General features: G+C 33.1%; 3 protein-coding genes across 7 annotated transcripts; 2 read left to right on the top strand and 1 right to left on the bottom strand.

Moving 5' to 3' along the window:
• The first annotated feature begins 700 nt into the window (after window positions 1-700).
• LOC118038789 (heavy metal-associated isoprenylated plant protein 3) lies at window positions 701-2613 on the top strand. Its single transcript, XM_035045204.2, has 5 exons — window positions 701-881; window positions 1003-1186; window positions 1324-1547; window positions 1681-1768; window positions 1886-2613. The coding sequence occupies exons 1-5, from the start codon at window positions 873-875 to the stop codon at window positions 2386-2388; spliced, it is 1008 nt and encodes a 335-aa protein (XP_034901095.1). The 5' UTR covers window positions 701-872; the 3' UTR covers window positions 2389-2613.
• Window positions 2614-9512: 6899 nt separating this feature from the next.
• LOC118038792 (uncharacterized) lies at window positions 9513-12558 on the bottom strand. 5 transcript variants are annotated; one of them, XM_035045207.2, is made up of 3 exons: window positions 12302-12558; window positions 10349-10470; window positions 9513-10106 (listed from the first exon to the last, which is right to left on the bottom strand). In XM_035045207.2, the coding sequence occupies exon 3, from the start codon at window positions 10092-10094 to the stop codon at window positions 9708-9710; it is 387 nt and encodes a 128-aa protein (XP_034901098.1). In that variant the 5' UTR covers window positions 10095-10106; window positions 10349-10470; window positions 12302-12558; the 3' UTR covers window positions 9513-9707. The 5 variants fall into 5 exon arrangements, with proteins under 5 accessions (XP_034901098.1, XP_034901099.1, XP_034901100.1 ...); XM_035045208.2 differs by having other exon boundaries at window positions 9513-10101; XM_035045209.2 differs by lacking the exon at window positions 10349-10470 and having other exon boundaries at window positions 9513-10101.
• A 3635-nt stretch (window positions 12559-16193) lies between these two features.
• Window positions 16194-20841, top strand: LOC118038790 (ABC transporter F family member 1). The gene is made up of 5 exons (XM_035045205.2): window positions 16194-16560; window positions 17130-17203; window positions 17307-17517; window positions 17643-17877; window positions 19443-20841. The coding sequence occupies exons 1-5, from the start codon at window positions 16330-16332 to the stop codon at window positions 20498-20500; spliced, it is 1809 nt and encodes a 602-aa protein (XP_034901096.1). The 5' UTR covers window positions 16194-16329; the 3' UTR covers window positions 20501-20841.
• The last annotated feature ends 3156 nt before the right edge of the window (window positions 20842-23997 follow it).

The raw sequence follows: 23997 nt of genomic DNA, 5'->3' as shown, positions 1-23997 counted from the left end.
CTCGAGGAATCCATCAATGCAATTTTATGACACTTCCACGTTAAGAACCCCCCCACCCCCTAGGGACCGGAGGATCCATCAAGTCTTGTTATTTTTTAGGGGTTAACCAAATTAAAACCCAATATAGGAAAAACGACTTGTCTTTTAAGGTTGGAAACAAAGAAATATAGGAAAGAAAAGTAACAAACTTTCTTAATTACTGTTCAATCCCTTAAGATTTCTAAAATTAAATTCGTATATTGATAATGCATGCTAGAAAACACAAAGATCACTTGGTAATTTTATTGATTAGCAACAAATGCAGCAATGTATATGACCACGGGGGGATTGTTTTTATGCATGGGCTGTGCTTTTTTAAAATCTTGAATTTCTTTATTTTCAATTCAATTTTTTTATTTTTAAAATTGTCTTAATATAATATTATCAGAAATAAATTTTTTTAAATATATTTAAAAATAAAAAATACTTCGAATAAGTTAGGAAAAAAATACAACCGACACTTAGAAAGCATTCGGTTCATATACGCAGAAAGCGACGGACGCGGAGAGAGAAACACACGACCCAACAGATCCATGGAATTTACAACATTTCCTTCCGCCTCCCACGAAATTACACAGATGTTTCTTCTTTCCCACCATGTAAAATACCCAAAACCTTAAAACCACATAAATCCAACATGTACGATATCTTATGGTATGGTATGGTATGGTTTGGTATGGTAACATAACATGCATATGGTTGATTTATCATCATCAACTTATATAACAAATGCCATCTCCATTCTCTTCCTATAAATTTAGTTCCACATTCTCTACACAACTCCCTCCCTCAGTCTCTTCGATTTCAACTCAGAAACCGCTCTCTGAATCACAATGGCTAAGGTGAGTTAACCAACTCTAGAAAATAAAATGTGTTTTTGTTTGCTTGCTTGCTTGCTTTTCATTTTCTCTCTAATCCAATTAAGGTTCAGTTATCATGGGTATTTGCTTTTCTATTCTGCAGAAGAAAAACAACAACAACAATAGCAGCAACGTAGTAGAGCAGAAAGAGGGAGGAGAAAACAAGAAAGGTGGTGATGGGGGAGGAAAAAAACAAGAAAATAGCCCAAACCCTGTGGTTTTGAAAGTCGAAATGCATTGCGAAGGCTGTGTTTCTACGATCCTCAAACATGCTCGCGCTTTTGAAGGTACCCCTTTTTCTTTGATATTTATGGCTTTCCCCCCTTTTGATGCAAAATTCTCTGGTTTCTAGTCAATATTTTATTGCTGTTCCCGTTTTGCTACTGGGTTTTTAATGGGTTCTGTTGGATGTTTCTTTTTCTAGGCGTGGAGTCAGTGGAAGCAGAGGCAACTTCAAACAAGCTTACTGTTATGGGGAAGGTGGATCCCTTGAAAATCCGAGACTATCTCCACTATAAAACCAAGAAGAAAGTCGAACTCATCTCTCCACAGCCCCAAAAACAAGACACAACCACCGCCAACAAAAACAACAAAGAGGACAAGAAGTCCAACGACAAAAAACCGGACTCTGATGCCAAGCCAAAAGAGGTATTGCTTAAAGAACACAGCCTGAGCTTTGTTTTCTGGGGGTTAATGCTGGGGATTCTTTTGTTATTAATTTTAATGATTGCTGATTAATTAATTAATTAATGACTTACCGTTATTATTTAAATGGTAACAGGCTCCGGTGATAACGGCGGTACTCAAGCTGGGACTTCACTGCCAGGGTTGCATCGAGAAGATTGACAAGATCGTCACCAAAACCAAGGGTATACACGTTTTCAAAATCTTCCCTTCCGTTTAATTAACGGCGTTAATTTCTTATCTTTTTAATGCTGGGTAATTAATTAATTAATCAACTTTGTAATTACGATTAATTCTTATAGGTGTGCATGAGATAGTAATTGACAAGCAGAAGGAGTTGGTGACGGTCAAAGGTACAATGGATGTTAAGGCTTTGACCGAGACCTTGAAGTCCAGGCTTAAGAGGCCAGTGGACATTGTGCCACCTAAGAAGAAGGAAGGTGGCAAGGATGGGGAAAACGTCGCGGGAGGAGGTGGTGGGAAGAAGAAAGGTGGCGGAGGAAACGGTGGGCAAGATGCTGCTGCTGCTGCTGCGGCTCCTGCTGCAAAAATGGAAGAGAATCGGATGGAGTACATGGTGCAACCTGGGTTTGGGTCTGGATATGGGTACGTGGGTCAGCCAATCCATGGAAATGGGTATGTGGTTCAGCCAATCCATGGAAATGGGTATGTGGGTCACCCTGTTTATGCTCCATATGGACCGGGCTATGGGTATGGGTATGGATACGGGCATGGACCGGTTCAGGGTTACCCGGATCATTTGCGGTTCAACGATGAGAACCCGAATGCCTGCTCTATAATGTGAGGTCAAGGTGTTTTAGAGCAGTCATTAGTTAAAATAAAAAAAAAGAAGTGAAAATGTATATAATGAATAGAACAAGCAGGGAGGGGTATTTTGGGTCGATGGGTGGTGACAGATGTCAATTACTATGATAATCCATCTAGTTGGTTGGTTTCTTGGGATGCGTGGACGGTTTCGAATATTGTAAGGTTTTGAGGATTAATTTTATGACTGCTACTTTACTCTCTCTATGTGTTTTGTCGCTAACAAAATGAATGTTACCTAGAATTACCATATGATAAAAGAAATTTATGGTCGTAAGTTTATTAAAATGACAATCTTTTTAATTTCACTTGTGACATTAAAAAATGGACAGGCGAGGCATAACCACCAAGATGTGGACCTGTAATTAATGATGGACTAGAGAGTCAAAGAGAAATGGAGAGAAATAATGCATGCACAGTGAGGAAGGTTCCCAGCTAAAAGGAATCATGCTTTGCTGCACCCACCAATCACACCTAGAATTGGACCGTGGCATTGAACACAGACAAACGTGGGTGGTCTCATCTTTTCATGTAAATGTCAGTTGTTAGATTAGATGGCACTGAGTTTTGTGTATTTATGGAACAACAACCAACCAGATTAATGCTCCAAATTCTGTAAGATCAGTCATCTCATCTGTCTCTTCTCTTGTATCTGAGGGCTTATTTTAAAAAAATTTGGACTGAGAAGTGAACAGCCTGCGAAACACGCCCTCTCCAAGGGTCCTTATCTGTTGTCCTGGAGAGCCTCGGGGAGGAGGGCGGACTACAGGACTGCAAAGTGCAAACATATTCGATAAATGGGGTGATTAGCATTCAAAATATAATTATACCTATATAATATAAGTAATCCTGAAATATTTATCTTATCTACGTATACATCTTTACTTGATGCAAACATTTAACTACATGGACATTACGATGTGAACTTCACTTTCTTCATCAATACTACTAAGATAAGATACGGTTTATTAACCCTCTCATAACAAGAAGTCAACCTAATTTTAATAAAATACTAATGTTAAATTAAAAAATAAATACATAAAACTCCACGATTAACATATATTAATCATAAAGAAACTTTATTACTTACATGATGTTGAATCCACTAGGCATGTTCCTCATACTGCATATATCTAGGTAGAGGAACTTGCTCGAGATCCGGAGTAATGATTTATCGTGTTATACTCATGTACTAAATTATATACTCCTCATCAGTAATCATAGGATGCATCTCTATAAATATCACATTCCTTCATGCATCCCATTATGATACATAAGTACTATGTTGACCTAACCAGTTTATTCATTATTTTTACCCCTACAAGTAATGGCATGCAAAGTATCACTTATATTGATATCAATTGGAATGTGTTGTTCGTAGCCAAACCATCACATTAACCAATCTGGGCAATGTAGCTAGATCATATCAAAACATATTCCACTAGGTTTAAAATAGTCAAATCTATGTTGATCAACGAAAGTATTGTCAAACATAGTATCATTAATCACTTGCAGCAAATCATCCAATAATAAACTATTTTTACCTTTACCAATTGAATTTGAATGACCAATAGAAGTTGAGACACATGTAATTTGATAAACTACTCACATACAATATCATCATGCTCAAAGCATTTTGAATGAAAAGAATCAAGTCTTAAAACTACCATTAAACACAATCGATACATGGTAACATTTTTGTTCATCAATTTGACACCTCCAAGTCATTTCAACATTAATATCATTATAATTCCACTCAAGTTCATGACAAATGATTTCTTTCATTTCTACATACGACATGCCTAAATTACTAGTTAACAACAAACTACTTTTGCCATTATATGTGATATTATTGTTCACTTCAAGAACAATATTGTCCACCACATGTTATTAGATATATTTTTTTAAAAAAAAATCGAATTCTAGTCAATTTAACGTAATTTAAACTAAATTTTATTACTCAACTCTAATTGAAAAAATTCATAGCAAATTCAATCGTATTCTTAAAATTTAACGTTAAAGCAAACTTAACAAAAAATTAAACATAATTCATGATACATTATCAATTGATATTTTTCATGCTCAATTGCATTAATTCAAATGCAGATTAATTTAATTCCAAGAAAATACTAAATTTGTCAACTTATCAACAATTAAATGAAACATGCAATTCGTTATAATCCAACCACATTTATGCTCTATTGCATGAACATGTGTGTGTATTGAATTATATTATTAGCCGATTCCACCAAAATACACAAAATCTCTAATTTGACAACTTAACCCAAATTAAACACAACACATAATTAATTGAAATAATTAATCCATCATTCACTCAACTTATTTTCATGTTCAACTATATCAAATAAACTCCAATTGAATATGTTTTTAACTAATTTATCATTGATTCAACAAACCATAATTTCACCATAAATCTTAAATTCAACCTAACCTAAATAATTATTTAATTTCAACCAAACCAAATATAAATTAATATCAATGTATATTTACCTTACTTGTAGGACTATAAGAATGGCTAGGGTAGCAGTAGTGGTGGCAACAAAGGGAACAACTGATTTTCAAAACAAAAACATCAAAGAATGCCTAGAAACTAGAATGTTTTGATTTTTGGTTGATTTAAGGACAAAATCTAAGTGTTTAACGAGTTTTTTAAAATAGAAGTGAGGGTGGCGGTGGTTTTTTTCCTGAGAGATAGATAACATTATATCTTCAATCTGTTTAATTTTTATTAATGTCGAGCTTCAAAAGCATGACATTTAGTTAATGTCGTTCTTCAGAAGCGTGGCATGTAGTTGTCGCGTTTAAAAACATAATATTTAAATAATCGTTATATTTCAAAAAACATGATAAAATCAATTATTTTAACAAATCTTTTTCGAACATTATGATTTCTTTAATTTTAAAGTTTGCTCTACTAAGTTGACAAAAAAGAAGAACATATAGTAGGCCGATAGGTTAACAAACAGAAATATATTCGCGCGCGTGCGAGAGAGAGAGAGTAGGAGGATACAGGGTAGCACCACTTCTAAATTGTTGTGTTATTTGTCCTTTTGCCCCTAGGCATTGAGCAAAGGCATCTTCCTGGCCAATCACATACCCCCCCGGTTCGACTCTCTTCCTCGTATGCCCCAGTTTATACAAGTCGAAACATGCATGCATGCATGCATGTACATGAGATTTTTTCACATCACCATCACGGCATCACCATAAAAGGTTGGTAGTGGTTCTATGCTATACGTACAGGTGTCATGATCAAGTGCTAACCTGATGCAGAGCGTGTCACTGATTGACTCTGAGTAATCGGCAATTAATTGGCTCCCCTTTGGCATGTCGATCAAAAGCATCTGTGGGGGCACGGCAATCTTTGTGCCTCTTCCTTTGCTGTGCGCGGCGGCGACTAGCCGGAACTTGTGTGCCTGTCTCTCCGTATAGCGCCGCGTGGTTAAAATTGTATTTTACTTCCATCGTTCTTCTTTTTTTGAAATTTTTTAGTTAATATATATATTATATTTTTTTTTATAAATTCTACTGAATATTTTAAATTTATATCTTTTTTTAAATGTTTTTTAAAACTGCAATCATAAAATTTACCGCATAATTCCATAGGACTAAAATCTGATTCTAAATTCTAATTAATCTAACCAATGAATATCCATTATTCTGTTAATTATTTTGATGAAATAAAAAAAAATATTATTTTAATACATTATATAAAACATTACCTCCAGAGGTAGAGAAAGGGGTGCCCCCACTACCCATCATTAACTAGTCTATGGCTTACACGTGCATCACATGGTGACCCTATAAAAACAGAGGACGTGCAACAATCATCTACGTGAGTGGCAAATACATGGTGATGTGATTATCATGATGCACTGCTCCATGTTTTTTTTTTATATTTTATTTTTTTTTTTTTTAAAAATTATCTTAATTGAGAATTGCATGCTCTCACTCTGTCTGCTTTTGTGAAGGGTAAAGGAAACTTCCATAAAGATGGGGAAAAGCAGTTTCAAACACTTTTATAAATCATCTTGATTTTTTAGGTATAGCATTGCCAAATCTTTTATTACATAATTTCTTCTTTTTTTTTTTTTTTTATCTTTCCATATATATTTTTTATTAACGTGTATATTTAAGCTAACTTTTAAATACCTCGACTAATCCAACGAGCCTAAATTAATGACCATATAAACTTTCGGTAATCAAAATTAGCAACTACAAAACTCGAACCTGAGACCGCAGGAAAAGTAAATCTTTTAATTTTAAAATCTTATCACTAAATCATTTACTAGATTGTTAAAAAGAATAGTTCTTGACTGATCTAGTTTGTGCTAGATTTTGAGTAAATGATCTATAACAAGATTAACTTATTAAATTATATATAATTATATAAAGAAAAGGAAATTAAGCAAATAAGAAACAAAGGATCTATTAAAAAAACCCAACTAATTGTCAACTCTACGCAGTGGACTAAAAAGTGAGCAACACCTTCTTGAATCTCTGTCTTCCTGATCAGAGATTATAATATATTTTTTTAAACGTATGCTTTGCATTTACGCGCTATGAAATTAAAGTATGCTTTTGTATATTTGAATTATATATATTATACTGAAAGAAATTACAAAAGTAGATTCCAATACCCATGTGATGAAGGAGTTCTTTTAAATCCTTTTCCTTTAACCGTGATGATTGCATGAGTTCCATTCCATGTGAGCGTAGATGCAGGCTGTGTAAAAAAAAAAAAAAGTGGATAATAAAGAGGGTTAAAAAGAAAAAAAAAATAAAAAAGGAAAAGCTTTGTTTTGATGGAGAAGTCCTTTTCATTTTTACATCCAAAGAGTACTTTAAACTTTATGATATAGCTGTAAAACCAGATTTGTTGCAGATATTGTAAAAGGCCTGAGATACGAGTAGAAAGAGTTAGTCTATATTGATTTTAATTTTATTTTTGAAAAAAACTAAAATAATATAGTTTTGATTAAAACAATTCTAGAAAAAAAATTAATAGATTAAGGACATGACCGACTATGTTAATAGGACTTTTTCTACCTAACTGGTTCAGATTGGGGTCAACTAAATCTTAAATTAACCAACTAGACCGATTCGTGTTTTATAACTAGTAAATGTTTAATCACTCTCTCAATCCCGATAAGTTTTGAAAAATAAGTATAACTTATTAATTATACAAGACTAATAGATTGTGTAACGTGTTATTTGATATTACGATGTAGATGACGTGTTTTAAAAATGTTTTTCTTTTAAAAATATGTTAAAATTATTTTTTTATTTTCAGTATATTAAAATTATAAAAAATAATTAAAATAATATTTTTCAAGGCAAACACACACACATATATATATATATATAAAAACAAAAGTTATCTTAATATTACACGGGTACATGTATACAAAACACAGTTCTTGTGATTCTTCTAATGACACTAATCGTGTGAGTGAGACCCATCATGCTATGCATACTTCTTTTCTCTTTTCTTCTTTTTTTCCACTTATTTGTAATGATTGTTCGAAAACAAGGCACAGACTTCATGGTACGTCAAAATGTTGAACGAAGACTGTCTGAAATCATAATTTTTTGCACGGAGATGAAATAATTTGGATTCTTGAGTCGATATTGCTGTTTGGGATTTTCTCTTTAGCTTATCTCATAAGCCGATTGCAAAGAAAACAGAAAGCATATTTCCATTTTGGAGGCAAAATTCTAATTATTTCCTTTCAACTTTTTTTTTTTTAAAGATTAATATCAATATTCAAACCAGTTTACACATATTTTAATTAATTTTATAAATTTTAAAATTAAAAATTATATAAATCTCCAATAACCTTAAGATTTGTGAAGTATTTTCTTTAAACTTTTTAACTTAAACAAGTTTACCATGTTAGAATTATACATTATAATTTCATGAATCCTTAAAATACTAAAAAAAATAAAATCAAACATCCCCAAAACATGATAATTTATCTGGGTTTATTTAGATTTCATAAAAAAATTAATATTTATTAAAGTTTTTTTTTTAAATCATCTTTTTTTTTTTTTTTTTTTTTGTGAAGGATTGAATGAGAGATAGATATGGTGTGGGAGGTGTTAGTGCTATGAGTAGAGGAAAAGCGAAACAATGAATTAGGTCTTTATTAAAAGGTAAATTTTCAAAGTTGATAATCACTTTATAGAAAAGTCCTAAGGTGATATTTAGTTGATAGAGACCTAGGGCAAGAATTTCTCCTTCAATGTAGATCAGCGAGCAGACATAATTATGAAAGGCGAGCCCCCCTCTACACAAGTGTTGTTGACGATAAATCGATAGGGTATGCATGACAACGAAACATTATTAATTCCATGTAATTCCACTACTTAATTTCATTTTGGCTCCATAATAAATCTCTTGTGCCCTGTACTTGTTTATTTTAGTGTACGTTTTAAGAAATAAGCAAGATGAAGTCGTGACCTTCAAAATCTATACAAGATTTTGGTGATAAAAGGATTGGTGAACGCATTCAAAGAGCATGAATGTGATAGCATTTGTTGGAGAATGTTAGAAACCATCTCAATCCAAAAATTTAAGCTATTAGACAAGGTTTTAGAACATGGTTTATATTATTCTTTAACACACTCCCTCAAATAAAAACTTTTTGAGCTTGAAACTTGCATATAACTACATTACCTTGTGCTTAATTTTATCAAATAAATAGGAATGATGAGATTCGAACTCGTGACCACTAGATCATCAAGGATTTGAAACCATGTCAGAGAACCATCTCAACTTAAAAGCTTAAGATATTAGGTAAAGTTTTAAAATATAATTTATATTATTCTCTAACAAAAACAAGTTAAAATGACTTTCTAGTTACTTAAATAAAAAAAATAAAGAGTATGGATGTGGATACTTTAAGTCCCAATATATCCTGTATTTTGGGCATATATTCTATTGATGACTCTGTAGCTGGAAGGCTACCATCTTGTAGCTCCATGGATACCAGAAGACGGGGGACCAGAAAATATGGAGAAAAAACTTTGAAATATTTGCTGCCCAGTTAGCGTCCCTCCATTCTTTCAAGTTGAGCCTCATTTTCAGAACATCCATGTTTGCCCTTTGCAACAGGAATACATGGCTAAAGATCAACACATTTTTATTTGAATTCATAAGCATTATTGTCGTGTATTTCTCGGCAGCCATTTCTGCTGTTTCCCTTGTAAAATGCATGCAAACTATCTTCCACGCTCAACAATACAAAACAAAACACTAGAAATTGGAAAGGTTATTCACCGGAAATCAGGACGGGATGTGTTCGCATTATCCTCATCAAGAATTATTTTTACTCCATTGTTTTTTAGGGCATTAACAATAGCCCAAATCTTGGTGCGGTTCTTGAAGCCTTTTTTCTCAACCTCTTTCTCCATATCGACATGAATCCCTCTTCCTTGTCCCTGTTCTAGACCCTCCACCTTGAGTCGCATTGCCAACACCTCTCCAACAACTGTAGCTGATTTTGCATTGCAAGATCGACCACACTCAAGGGTGTTCTTGATGGAATGCTCAACCGTTGATGCTGTTGCAACAATTCTCCCATTGTTTCTGTCCACAACATTTGCTGTGATGTATTTCAATGATATAAACAGCCTAAGGACATATCTCTTCAAGAGCGTCATTCTTTGACTATGCTGACATTTTGGTTAACAGCAAAAAGACTTCATAAGCTTTGGAAAATTAATTGTCAATTGACATAGAGACGACCAAACACAGCCCATATCATCACAGAAGCTAAGCATTAGCCTAACTAAGCTACACTACCACTAGTGTTCTTATTTCAGCCCCTGGAAAAAACTTACAACATTTTCTTAGATCTCAAACTTGATTTGGAGGGAAGTAGAGGAACAAAATTTTAACTTGAGCAGTTTAATACCTCTTCTATATAGGTATTGTTTTTGCAGCACTTTGTCTATTTCTTCAGCCCCGCCAACTAGCAGAAATTTGTATTCCTATTATCTTACAAATTCACTTTCCAGTTTTAGAGCTCAACTTTCTCTGCCAGATAAGAGTAAAAAACATACCAATTGCAGAGTTATATAATTGCTAATTTAATAGTGGTCATTATAAAAAATCTGTTTTATGCTCCTACTGGAAAGGCAACAGACATTTCTAAGAAATCCAAACAAAAAGAAAACATTAAATGCCAGACAAAAACACGCTCAAGCACGAACATGCTAACTACAAGTGGCAGCCTATAGACCATGCCAATAAACAGAAGATAAAGAACTAGGGTGGCTTTTAGTGGATTTCTATGATTGTTATCCACAGCTATATAGTGCATTGAGTATTGTAGCAGCAGACTTCCCGTTATACATTAAGCAGAAGAGAAACTTCAATGCATCTTCTGCAACATGTAGTTCTTAATTATGAAGCTCCTTAATGGTCAAACACTCAGTATTATTGAATTGCGACAAACAAGACATGATGCAAGTAGGTAATATAACTTTGTGTAAAATTCATGCAAGGTCACTTTTTTTTCCTGTTTATGCCCTATTCAACTGTTGACCTTCACGATCAGGACATGATTGAAGTCAGACTTCAAAGCAAATATCCATTGCAGAGGCAAATAGTCATCGACTGCAATTACAACAAGCAAACAAAGCATACATGTACCAAAAATACTTGGTCCTGGTAATAAATTACAACTGTATGAGATATAGCTTGACTACATAAGAAGGTAAGACATGAAGCTTGAATCTCAGATTAATTAGATAATTTGACAAGTTTTCCAACTCTGTACATCTAGACTTTTCACAGTGGCAACAGTGTATTTAGATTCAGAATTTGTTGTCAAATAAAAAAAAAGAGAGAAATCATAATGCAGAGGCATGAGAAACAAACAATATCACTGGAAGCCAGAAACAAGGAGCAACAAAGTGTATTTTCCAATTGAATCAATTCCTCCAAGTTATCAGAATGAGGGAAGGAGTGATCGGAAATTTGCCAGGCTTCTTGCCAGTCATTGATATAGGATATCTAAGTATTTTTGAGAACCTGAGAACTGTCATGGATCCTGATATGCTAGGTATCACATAAGTTTCTCAAGGAATATGGGAAGATTGAGAGGAGTCTTGTGAAGCAATTGAAGAAATGCTTTTCATACTAACAAAATTAAGTCTTGTAATAATAATCACCTGCCAAAATTGATGTCCGAAACTAAAACTAACAAATGAAGTCCTATGTTCAGATAGGCTAGAAAAGAACATAACCCGTATCAGCTTTCCCTCCATACGGAACAAGTTATCTCAAATCAGCCTTCAACATTTTTTCCCCTTCAAGAATGGAGACAGTGAAGCATCATAGAAAAAACAACATATTACATAAGTGGAGCATGAACTGATCTCTAACTCGGGATCAAATTAGAAAATCTTATTTTGGGAATAGCTACCTTATTTTCAGATGAAAACTAAGGAAAATCTCCGTCAAAACAGGTAAAATAAATAAATAAAAGTAATTATTTTAGAGAGCAGCAAAGCAAACTCTCAGAGCAATGAAAAGCAACACCTTGAACCAATGTCAAATTAAGCATCTTTTCACCAATTATCAATGCCCTTTCTAAGTGGAACATAAACTGGGCCTGCACTTGCAAGAACCCCATGAATTTTTGTATCCAAATTATAACAAAACTCTTTAACTACTATAATATTGCTAACTGGCGGGCTCAACGGAACATTCATATGCTATATTTGAACAAAACAAAAATCAAAATGTAACCAACACTGCTTTAATAAAAAACAAGGAAAGTAGCAGTTTTTAACATCAAAATTAATAAGTCAAGATTTTTTTTACTGATACATCTAAGAACATGGGCAAATTATTAGCATACCTCAAGTTGTCAGCCAGCCGTCTGCCCACCAATGGATAGGTGCTTCACCGTTTAGAACTAAGCCCAATACCCAGAATCTCTCTTATCCTAAAACTCTAATTGTAAATTCGGTTGAAAACAGGACAGACCGTGTCTTCTGGTTTATTTAAGGTTGCACTTGCAGAGGAGAGAGGGAAGGGAGGGGAAGAGCATAGCAGAGCAGTGGGTTCTCTTATTTGGGCCTGATCCGCCTTAGTTGGATAGGCTTTCAAGTTCGGCTGTTTCTGGGGTCTTAGGTTTTTTATAAAACTAGTTTTCTTCATAAACGTGTGAGCAAGACATGATCATTTATAAATAAATTATTTTGTTTGATTTCAAAACATACAAACAGATTTTAACTACATTGAAATAAAAAAAATTAAATAGCGTTTCATTATTCAATACTTAATAGAGTGTACAGGAGCTCTTAAGAATGATAATCACTAAAAAACTTTTAACTAATTTATTTATAAGCACGTTTAGAAATGGAAATACCATTGCATATCATGTTCTTACAATGAAGTCCCATCTCTTTCTTTTCTTTTTCTTTTTCTTTTTTTTTTTAAAAAAGAAGAAATAATAACAATTTTTTTTTTGAATTTCAGTTTAAAATCTAAGGTGGTTCAACTTGAGAAAATAAAAAACATGATTTAACTTTTAATATAAATTTAAAATGATATATTTTTTTTAATATTGAAATAATGACATATTAGATTAACATGAATGATATGAACTTGGAGGATAGAACCTTAAAGCCCATAATAAAAAAAAAATCTGAATACTTATCCTATAAAGTTAAACCAAAAAACCTTAACTCTTTTGATTATTTGAATCAAGAGCTAGAAGTATATGGTTAGAACGCTACAAAGATAATATCTTTGATTAGTTCTGAAAAAAGTTTAATGAAAAACTAAAAACAAGAGTGTTTATATAATTTTTAATTCAAAATCCAATATGTTTTCACATAAAAAAAAAGGTGTTTATATGTTTGACTTAAATAAAAATAAACCCTAACTAATTATGGAATGAAAATTAAATCCAAATAAATAACTAAATTAAAAGAATGAGTAAAATGAAACACAAAGTCAAAGCCATGTATAAATAAAATCCCAATGCACATATTCTTAAATAGTAACTTCTGGACCTTATCAAAAGATCTTCTCAATATCTGATTGCTATGAAAATTCAGCCCTATAGAAAACAAAGCCATTAAAATCTTCTAACAAACTTTCAGCTTGATCCAACGATTAAATTGAAAGGCTTGACCATTAATATAAAGTTATGTAGTCAAGCTCTTGTACATAGTAAGCAACCTCATCTCTTGCTTATATCATATTAATCAAGACTTGATCCTTCTTATAAATCAACTTTGTGTTTAACGCCATTGTAGAAAGAATTCTTGAAGTTTGCTTGACTTGAATGTCATGAATCAATCTATTAAAGGCCTTATTTATCCTCTTAGATTTTTTCTTTGTAATTAGTTTAATCAGCACATGTAATGGATCCTGTTGTATTACTTATTGATTCTCATCATTCCTCCTATCTAAAAAAGGATTCAATCTCTAATCTTGACCTACATCAAAAGGAGAAAGATCATAAATACTAAATGTAGCACTAACATTATACTTACATGGAAGTTCCAACTTGAATGCATTGCTGTTAATCCGTTAAAGGACTTGGAGCAGACCATCCCTTCTAGGTTGCAACTTAGATTGTCTGTAGGCTAGAAATATTTTCTTCCTCATATGCACTCAAACTCAATTACCAGGTTTAAAGATAACACATCTACTACCTTTGTTGGCTTTAAATGCATATTATTCGTTCTTCTTTTTTATTTGTTGTCAAACACTTTCATGAAGTTTCTTCACTATTTTTATGCATTTTGCACTAACAACATTGACAAAAGAAAAAAAAATCTATGTAAAAGTATATGTTTTTAAGTTAGCATGTAATTTTTCATTTCTTAAAACATCAAACACTTTTACTATAAACCAAGATATCATCAAAATAGGCTATCATAAACCTATTTATAAAATACATGTAATATTTGATTCATCAATCTCATAAATATGCATAGTGCATTAGTGAGACTAAACAACATAACCAACAATTCATATAACTAATGTTTAGTCTTAAATGTATTTTTTCATTCATAATCTTCTTTCATTCTAATTTAACGATAACTACTTTCCAAATCAATTTTTCATAAAAATACATGAACCATGTAAGTCATCTAATATATCATCTAGCCTAGAAATTAGATGTTTATATTTTACTATAATGTTATTGACAACCCATCAATCCACACTAATCCTTTAAGACCCATCATTTTTCAGCATGAAAAGCAATAGTACCACATATACAAGGGCGGAGCCAGAAAATAAAATTAAAAGGGGTTACAATTTGTTTTATTATTTGGGCTATAAATATTGTTAAGGGAGGGGTTGGAAAAACAATTTTCTTGTAGGGGCCGGGGCCCCTGCCAACCCTCCCTTATCTCCGCCACTATATATGGACTCATGCTCTCCCTCAAGTATCCTTTAACCATCAACTCCTCAATTTGCATTTGAAGCTCATTCATCTTCTCTAGATTAGTTTTATAAATTGGTCGGTTAAGAATTGTAGCTCTATATACGAGATTAATTCAATGTTTTATTTCCTTGATTAACAGTAAGCCATTAGTAACATCATCAAGGATTCATCTTCATATTCATGTAATAAAGAAATAACAAAATTAAAAAGAGATTGATCAAGATCATTAGTATTAAAACATGCCTCTTTATACAAAAGTATAAGAATAGGTTGATTAATATTAAAAACACTCTTGAACATCATCCTTTTTTTGCATTAAAAAAACTCACAAACATCTTTTTTTTTCACTCAACAATCTTTTTTTATTTCTTTTCATGTGCCCCTCTTTTCTCTCCTATCGGTCATCTCTTTCTTTTCACTCCTCTCGCCTTTAGTCTCTCTCTCTCTTGGGTTAAAGATATAAGGGTCATAGATTTATTAATTTTTACAAAAGAGTAATTATTCTTAAACCCATCATGAATAATCTTCCCATCAAATTGCCATGATTCGCCTAATAGTATGTGACCTGTATGCATGATAATAGCATCACAAAACACCTTATCACTATCCTCTCTATTGAAAAGGAGACCAATATCTATTTATTCACCTTTAACTTTTCTACACTAATTCAACAACTACAACTCATGTGTTTATGATGTTTTTTAGTAAGTATATTTAATATTTCTACGAGAGCAGTGCTAGCTACATTAACACAACTCCACTCATCCATGAATACTAAGATAAATAAGTTATATGTTAATAAATTTTTTTTATCTTAATAGAAATATTTTTTTTCAAAACAACTCTATATTTTAGATTTAATAACAATATATAAAAAATTCCTTTAAAATATATTTTTTATACATTTAATTTTTTTTTATTCACCCAACATATCATCGCATACATATAAACTAGTAATAATCAAAATATATGTATTTTCATGATCAATGGCTTAGATTCAAAGTTTAGTTTAATGAAGTAATTTTTTATCCAATAATTTTTGCAGTACTACTCTGTTTTCAAGAAAATAACAATCCGATTCTCACAAGTTTTTTTTTTTTTTCCCAAAGACATCAAACTCACTTAAATAGAATAATCACATTGCTCATTCACTGTGACTGATGTACGAAATTATCTCGTAAGATGGAATAATCCGAGAGTTTGAGTCAACATATACGGACAGGGACAATGCTATTTATTTATAAATTTGAGAATAATTTATTAAAAAGACCACACACGTTGGCTAACTATATCCGTACACGTGTCATTCCAATGGCTTATAAATACTTGATCCTCAACATTTCCCAAACACTCTCTCAGCGTAACCCATCTTTACACAGTTTCTATCACACCACCGATACAACCATCCGTGAAGCTACATCAAACCCTAGATACCTCCATCTCCCCTCCTCCGATCTCTCTAATTGTTTAATATAAAGATGGTTTCGGAAGCCAGCAAGAAGAAGGCTGCTCAAAAGAAGGCGGCCGCGGCGGCCAAGCGAGGTGGCAAAGCAGCAGCAACCTCCTCAAAAACGGCAGCGGCGACGGCGGCGTCTGATTCGCAGAATGAAGGCGTTGATAAGTTGTCGAATGGAGTTGGAGCCCTTCAGATATCCGATCGGACTTGTACAGGCGTCCTCTGTTCCCATCCTCTTTCCAGAGATATTCGAGTGAGTTTCTCGATGTTTCTGTATTTTCTTTTCAAATAATATAGATTATTTTTCTTATTTTTTAATTAATTAATAATTAATTAATTTGATTTCCATTAGATTTTTAGATGCTAAGAGTTTTTAATCACATGCTGTCGAAATTTGATGATAATTATTTTCATCTGGGCTATTTTTTGCTTAGTTAGAATTAATTCACATAATCTAGGACCGCACTTGCAACTTGTATTATATGATTGCTAGTCTCTCACACATCATATAAAAGTTACAAGGTAGTCTCGCTACTAGCTTATTGTTGCTAGCTTGGTGCACCCACTACTAGACAAGTGCCTAGGCGAGCGGCTGGGCCTGTCACCAGGGCATTCTGACAACTGTGAACATGCAATGTATAGACTTAAAAATTTTCACTTCTGAATGAATATAAGCAATTGTTCAGCTCATCCTTCTGGGATTCTTTGGAAGAGGTAATATCAAGTGATAAGGGTTTTCTTTTCTTTGCTTATTGTGTAGAGTGGGATCTTGGTACAATGGGAGTGGTATTAGTAATTAACCAACTTAGCTGTTCCTTGCAGATCGAGTCATTGTCAGTTACTTTTCATGGACATGATCTCATTGTAGATTCTGAGCTGGAGCTTAACTATGGCAGGTTTGATACTCATACCTATTTGATTCAGGTATTATAGTACTTCATTGTGAAAATGAAATTCATTCTGTTCTTTTTTTCTTCTGTTCATTGTTTTGCACTTCAGACGATACGGATTACTTGGTTTAAATGGATGTGGGAAATCAACCCTCCTAGCTGCCATAGGGTGTCGGGAACTTCCAATTCCAGACCACATGGACATATATCACCTCACCAGGGAGATCGAAGCCTCTGACATGTCTTCACTTGAGGCTGTGATAAGCTGTGATGAGGAGAGGTTGAAATTGGAGAAGGAAGCCGAAGTCTTGGCAGCAAAGGTATATCCTTGTGACTAAATTGTTTTTTTTTTTTTTTTTTTTTTTTCCAGAGCTTGTACATGATGGATGTTTTTGTGACTTCCATCTATAATTGATTATTTATTTTTGGTTTGGATATAAGATAGGATGATGGAGGTGGAGAAGCTCTTGATCGTATTTATGAGCGTTTGGAGGCCATGGATGCATCAACTGCTGAGAAACGTGCTGCTGAAATTTTGTATGGTCTTGGGTTTAACAAGAAAATGCAAGAAAAGAAAACTCGAGATTTTTCTGGTGGCTGGAGAATGAGAATTGCATTAGCTCGGGCTTTGTTCATGAACCCAACTATCCTCTTGCTTGATGAGCCAACCAATCATCTTGGTAAGTTGTACTTGCACTCTAGCACATAATGTTTTCTAACATTCCCATCTGTTGATGGAAAGAAGAAGAAGCAAAACTGTAGATAAGAAAAGACTGCCATGGCTTGTTTTGTTGAATATGAGATTGGATGAGTACTCTTGAAGTCCTTGACACATTATATCATAAGAAGCCATAAAAACACATCAAATTTAAGGGGAAAAAAAGAAGAAAAAATTCCTCAATTCATGCTGACTTGTGGAAGGTTTTCAAGAGTCTCTCAATGACGCTTCTAGGAACTTTTAAGCATAAACTTCAAATGTCCTCATAAGATCTTCAATTTTTTTTCCTTTCAAAACATAGTATTAAATTAGTGATGGATCATCAAGATCGCCCATTGTTTGACATATATATCTAGCGTAATCAGAATTAGTCACTGCTTGTTTGGAAATTTGGTTGTGTTGTTGATTTCAATTCGATTCTATTCAATTTATTAGTTGAGTTGGGATCCATCCAAAACATAAGCTTTGTAACAGCTGGCACATTTTTAATCATATATTGGTTTGTTTGTATTTTTACCTAATCACTACCACTTCTCCTTACATGCTAACTGCAATTTTATGTGAAGTAGAATGTGCTTGGAATGGTGGATTTGTTAAGAACTTCAATTCTACATGTTAACAACTTTTAAAATTCCACATAAAACCATAGTTATAAGACCCAACCTGGGAGACAACCCGCTCAAGTCCTGGTATTGGGTTGGGTGGGTTGACTCGCATATTGGCCAGTCAACTCAAACTATTTATTTTTTATTTTTTTTAAAAAAACAAAAACAGCAAAAACCCCAAAACAATGTTGTTTTGGTAAAGAAGACTAGTTCGAATAAAACTTGACATGGACTAGGCTCTAGGTAAGTGGACTGATCGGCGGGCCGGGTCTTATAACTGTGCTGAAAAGGGTGGATTACTGCTGGATGGGTCCTGCACCATGCAGTGGTCATATATTCATGAAAACTAGTGTTTTGTTTTGCAAGTTTTATCCCTTCGCTTCCAGATCTATAGGGAAAAAAAAGGGAAATTTGAACATCAAATTGAACAACAATTTATTTTCAACAAATATATGAATGTTTATCTTAATTCAATTCTACCAGTTGATTTGAATTAACCAATTCACTTGAATTTGTTCCATACAGGTTATTAGAGATCTTCTAAGTTAGACTTTTGTTGTGGTTAAAAAATGGAGTACAAGGGCCTTGACTAAAAAAAGAAGAAAATTCCTCCGTTCTAAGATAATAAAAAGCCTTTTTGGAGTTCTCATTCACAGATGCTTGTTAGCATGGGGACTTTGTTTATTAGCTTGTAGCAACCACTATACTATTCTGAGTTTTTTTATTATTACCAAATCAAATATTGAAAATTATGGCCCTATAACGTTTGGATGGTATTATTATCTGTTGAAGTCTTTTTTTCTTGTTGGTTGGTATATGAGTGTATTTAACTCTTTAAAGTTCAGTCATAGATTGGAGAAAAGAATGACTTGGGAGGAGTGTTGGTTTGATATTAATGATTAATCTTCTTTTGTTGTGACAGATCTAGAAGCCTGTGTCTGGTTGGAGGAAACTTTGAAGAAGTTTGACCGAATTCTAGTTGTGGTCTCACATTCCCAGGATTTCTTGAATGGTGTCTGCACAAACATTATCCATATGCAAAACAGGAAATTGAAAATCTACACTGGTAACTTTGATCAGTATGTTCAGACCCGTTCTGAACTGGAAGAAAATCAGATGAAACAATACAAGTGGGAGCAGGATCAAATTGCTTCCATGAAGGAGTATATCGCCCGATTTGGGCATGGGTCAGCAAAATTAGCTCGCCAGGCACAGAGCAAGGAGAAAACTCTTGCAAAAATGGAGCGAGGTGGGCTTACAGAAAAGGTTGCAAGAGACAAGATTCTGGTCTTTCGCTTTGTCAATGTTGGAAAGCTCCCACCACCAGTGCTTCAGTTTGTGGAAGTAACCTTTGGCTACACACCGGATAATCTCATCTATAGGAGTATTGACTTCGGTGTTGATCTGGACTCTAGGATTGCGCTGGTTGGGCCAAACGGTGCTGGGAAGAGTACCCTACTGAAGCTTATGACTGGTGATTTGGTTCCTTTAGATGGTATGGTTCGGCGGCACAATCACTTGAGGATTGCACAATTTCACCAGCACTTGGCTGAGAAGCTTGACTTGGAAATGTCTGCCCTCCAGTATATGATTAAAGAGTATCCAGGGAATGAGGAGGAGAGAATGAGGGCAGCTATTGGGAAGTTTGGGCTGACAGGCAAGGCCCAGGTGATGCCCATGAAGAACTTGTCAGATGGGCAGAGGAGCAGGGTGATATTTGCTTGGCTGGCGTATAGGCAGCCCCACCTGCTACTGCTGGATGAGCCAACAAACCATTTGGATATTGAGACGATTGACTCTCTGGCTGAGGCGTTGAATGAGTGGGATGGGGGTCTTGTTCTTGTTAGCCATGATTTCAGGCTCATAAATCAGGTAGCAGAGGAGATTTGGGTATGTGAAAATCAAGCTGTTACCCGGTGGGAGGGTGACATTATGGACTTCAAGAAGCACCTCAAGATGAAGGCCGGTTTGTCTGAATAAAGCTTGTATCACTTTGTCTGTCCCAACAGCTGCATATTCGCAACGTAGGGTTTTCTGGATGAATCGTGATGAAAGCTTGTAGAGGAGGACTGGTGATGACGACACATTACCAGGTAGTATATTTGTTTTCCTTGATTACGATTGGCGCCACGACCTAGTAGACTTGGTTTTTCACCAAGAAGATACTTACATAGTTTAGAGGTGATGCCAATGTGATCCTGATCCCCTTGTCCGTGCCTTTGTTATATATATATATATGTATGTATGTACTCGAGGAATTGCTTATTATATGGTACCTTGTTTCTTAAGTTACTTAAATAAATCTCAATCTTAAAAGTGTTTCTTATGGTCTGCAGCATCTCCATGATGAAACACTCGGCATCAAAGCAGGAAAAACCCTAAAGAAAGACAGGGAACAGCCAGATTACAAATCAGATATCAAACTTAAGCCAGTACTCTCCCTAGAAACAGAAGAGTTGGATCTCCCCTGGATCTTGGAAAGCACCCAGTCATCCAACATCTTATAATCTAGTTCCTCGAATCGCAAACCCTGACTTGTCCTTAAAAAACACCAACCCCTGGGAGCATGGCACCCTGTCTCGGCACATTGCCCGCAAAAAAGTTTTCAAATCAATAAATATTCTGATTGTGCAATAACAGCCATACAAAAATCCCAACTTTCGCACAATTGTAGAAATAGTACGCCGAGAATTACCTACAACTCAAAAAAAAAAAAAAAAACTAGGATTTCTTATGGTAAACAGTGAAAGCGCTTGATCTAATTTTCTTAATCTTTTTTTTTTTAATTTTATCAATGTAGTTCATTTCATAAAAACCAAAGGTGATTAAAATAAAAATCCAAAACACTATGGAAGATCTTTTGGATATCCTATTAATTTGCTTCATTTTTTGGAAATTTTTTCATCAAAATAACTTTTTGAAGAAAAACAATTAGCAAATCATAAATGTAAATTTCAATAACAATAAATAATATTTTTATGATAATGTCGTGAACACGTTAAAAATATAAAAATAATTGACTAAAACTTCTTAAAATTTGTTTTTCATGTAATCATAATCATAAGATAATAACAAAAACATATACATAATTGTCCACATGAACAATTATTAATGCAAACCATCAATACTTTTAATACATGCCCTTTAAGTACAATCTCTTACTATTCTGTATAATTAATTAATTTTAATTAGAAAAAAAATAAAAAAAAATAAAATTTAAATTGATGATCATTTAGTTATTAAAGCTCTAATATTATATTAAAGAATTATTAGATGAATATTAAAAATATGATTTATATTATACTGGGCTGACAAGTGAAAATGATGGGAAAAAAGGACTTAACTAAGTCTTGACATATATTTAGTGGAATAAGTAAATTTATTATAAATTAATGTACGTTGTTATGAAGGTTGATTGAGTAAGAGGATCATGTTCCCATCTCGATACAGAATTTATGCATGGGTATATAATTTCCTCTATACCAATCTCCGTGGAAAATAATCTTTCTCTATATCTAGGAGGTGAGTATTCGGTTATTTAGTTTTGATTTTGATAGATTTAATGTATTTTTTAATTAACTGAACCTCCAAAAATAAAAATCAAATTCAAACCGAAATGTGATTTGATTTTTGGGTGACAAGTTGAATTTTTTTTTTAATAAAATAGAAAATAATTTATGATTTTGGTTCCTTTAACATCATTTTTTCATGAGTTAAACTATCTATAATAATTTATATATTAAAGACATTTTTATTTTTTCTTCATCAATTTGTTGCATAAAGGAAAACAAAAAATTATTTCAAAGTCTCAATCAATTATTAAATAACATTAAGGAACTAAACATCCAAGTCAAACACAACCAAAAAATAGTAAAATACTGACATAATATTACATCAGTGTAAACACACTAATTTTGTCAACATAAAAGTCATCGATGGAAACATATCTCTAAAGAGCATGCCATCACTGATGTCATATTTATCAATAATTTTTATATCGACGGATACAGTGACTGCATACTGTCATTGATCCTTAAAAAAGGGGTCGACAAATATATGTCACCAAATTCATTGGTGAATATAATAAATAGATTTCTAATGGATACATCCATTAGCAATATATCTATCTCACCAACGAGTTCATCGATATAATCAATAACAACATATTTTGTTTGTGATTCAATTGGGGTGCATATTGAAACAGTTAACAACTCTCTATAATTCTCTAAGAAAAATGGTGATCATTTACCAAAAAATCCTATCAATATGGATCAAAAAGTTAATAACTCTCATTTACCAAAAAATCCTATCAATATGGATCAAAAAGTTAATAACTCTCTTTGATAAAAAGGTTGATCATTTGTCGATGGAATTTCCATTGGTGTGCACCAAAACAAATAATAATTATCTATAATTCTTCGATGAAAATTTTGATAATTTACTTTAAACAAAATGGTGTATATCCTAACCTCTTGAAATGATACACCTATATGTAGTGTGCAGGCCTTTTAAATTTTGCTTCATATGCTAAATGTATATTTAAATACTTTATTGGATTGAAGAAGAAGGGAGGGAAAATCACATTAAATATATAGATTGTCTTAATGATGTTCCTTTCAAGTTGTTCCAGGTGTTGTGAACACAACTTGTTCGAGTAAACATCCTTAAAATGATGATTAACTTTGTTAGTACACCTTATATCTTTTTTGACAGTAAATCTTTATATGCAATTAGAATGAGTATTTGCATAAACACATAACAATCATGACACTTCATTACATACAATCTGTATTTCTTCAAATTCACCAATCTAGCTATATTTGAAGCATATTCATCAAGAAATCACAGACTATTAATTTATTCATAGACAATAAATTGTGATTTTTTTCATCTAAGACATAAGTGGCTTTGAGCTTTGCGATATGTACCTTATCATTAAACAACTCCATATTTTGATGCTCACAAAATAAAGTTATATTCATTCTAACTTTTATGTTATCTTTTTTTTTTTTCCTTTGGTATCCATGATCGTGTTAAAAATATTTTCAAACATATTTTTCTTGATACATATATGGCATCTAAATTATGGCAAAAGACATTAGTCTTCCAATAAATAAACTCTTGAAAAAGAATTCACTTTATGTAATTATGAGTCTCACCAAAACAAAAAAAAATGTGCTTACCAAATTGAAAATCAAATACAATGTTCTCGTAATGCGAATACTATGTCATATAATTTTTTACTCGACAATACCGGTGGTGCAATATCCCTTTCAACTTTATCCCTTTCAAAAAGTTCTTTTTGTTTTTATTATTATTATTATTATTATTATTATTATTATTATTATTATTATTGATGATAACTTGGAAAAAACCTCTGGTGGCAATAAAAAAAGAGAATATTTACCACTATTCATTTAGGTGAAGGCCTTATTGTTTTTTATACAACATGGACATGCTAATTTTTCATGCGTGCT

This window comes from Populus alba, chromosome 4, assembly GCF_005239225.2.
Source record: "Populus alba chromosome 4, ASM523922v2, whole genome shotgun sequence".
In the NCBI taxonomy this organism is placed as follows: Eukaryota; Viridiplantae; Streptophyta; class Magnoliopsida; order Malpighiales; family Salicaceae; genus Populus; species Populus alba.
This window is presented reverse-complemented; position numbering and strand designations above follow the sequence as displayed.

Coding starts and splice junctions, on each gene's coding strand:
- LOC118038789 (XM_035045204.2), top strand. Junction 1,187..1,323: donor ACATGCTCGCGCTTTTGAAG/GTACCCCTTTTT, acceptor TTCTTTTTCTAG/GCGTGGAGTCAGTGGAAGCA. Junction 1,769..1,885: donor GATCGTCACCAAAACCAAGG/GTATACACGTTT, acceptor TAATTCTTATAG/GTGTGCATGAGATAGTAATT.
- LOC118038790 (XM_035045205.2), top strand. CDS start 16,330: ATGGTTTCGGAAGCCAGCAAGAAGAAGGCTGCTCAAAAGAAGGCGGCC. Junction 16,561..17,129: donor CTCTTTCCAGAGATATTCGA/GTGAGTTTCTCG, acceptor TGTTCCTTGCAG/ATCGAGTCATTGTCAGTTAC. Junction 17,204..17,306: donor CTGGAGCTTAACTATGGCAG/GTTTGATACTCA, acceptor TTTGCACTTCAG/ACGATACGGATTACTTGGTT.
- LOC118038792 (XM_035045207.2), bottom strand. CDS start 10,094: ATGACGCTCTTGAAGAGATATGTCCTTAGGCTGTTTATATCATTGAAA.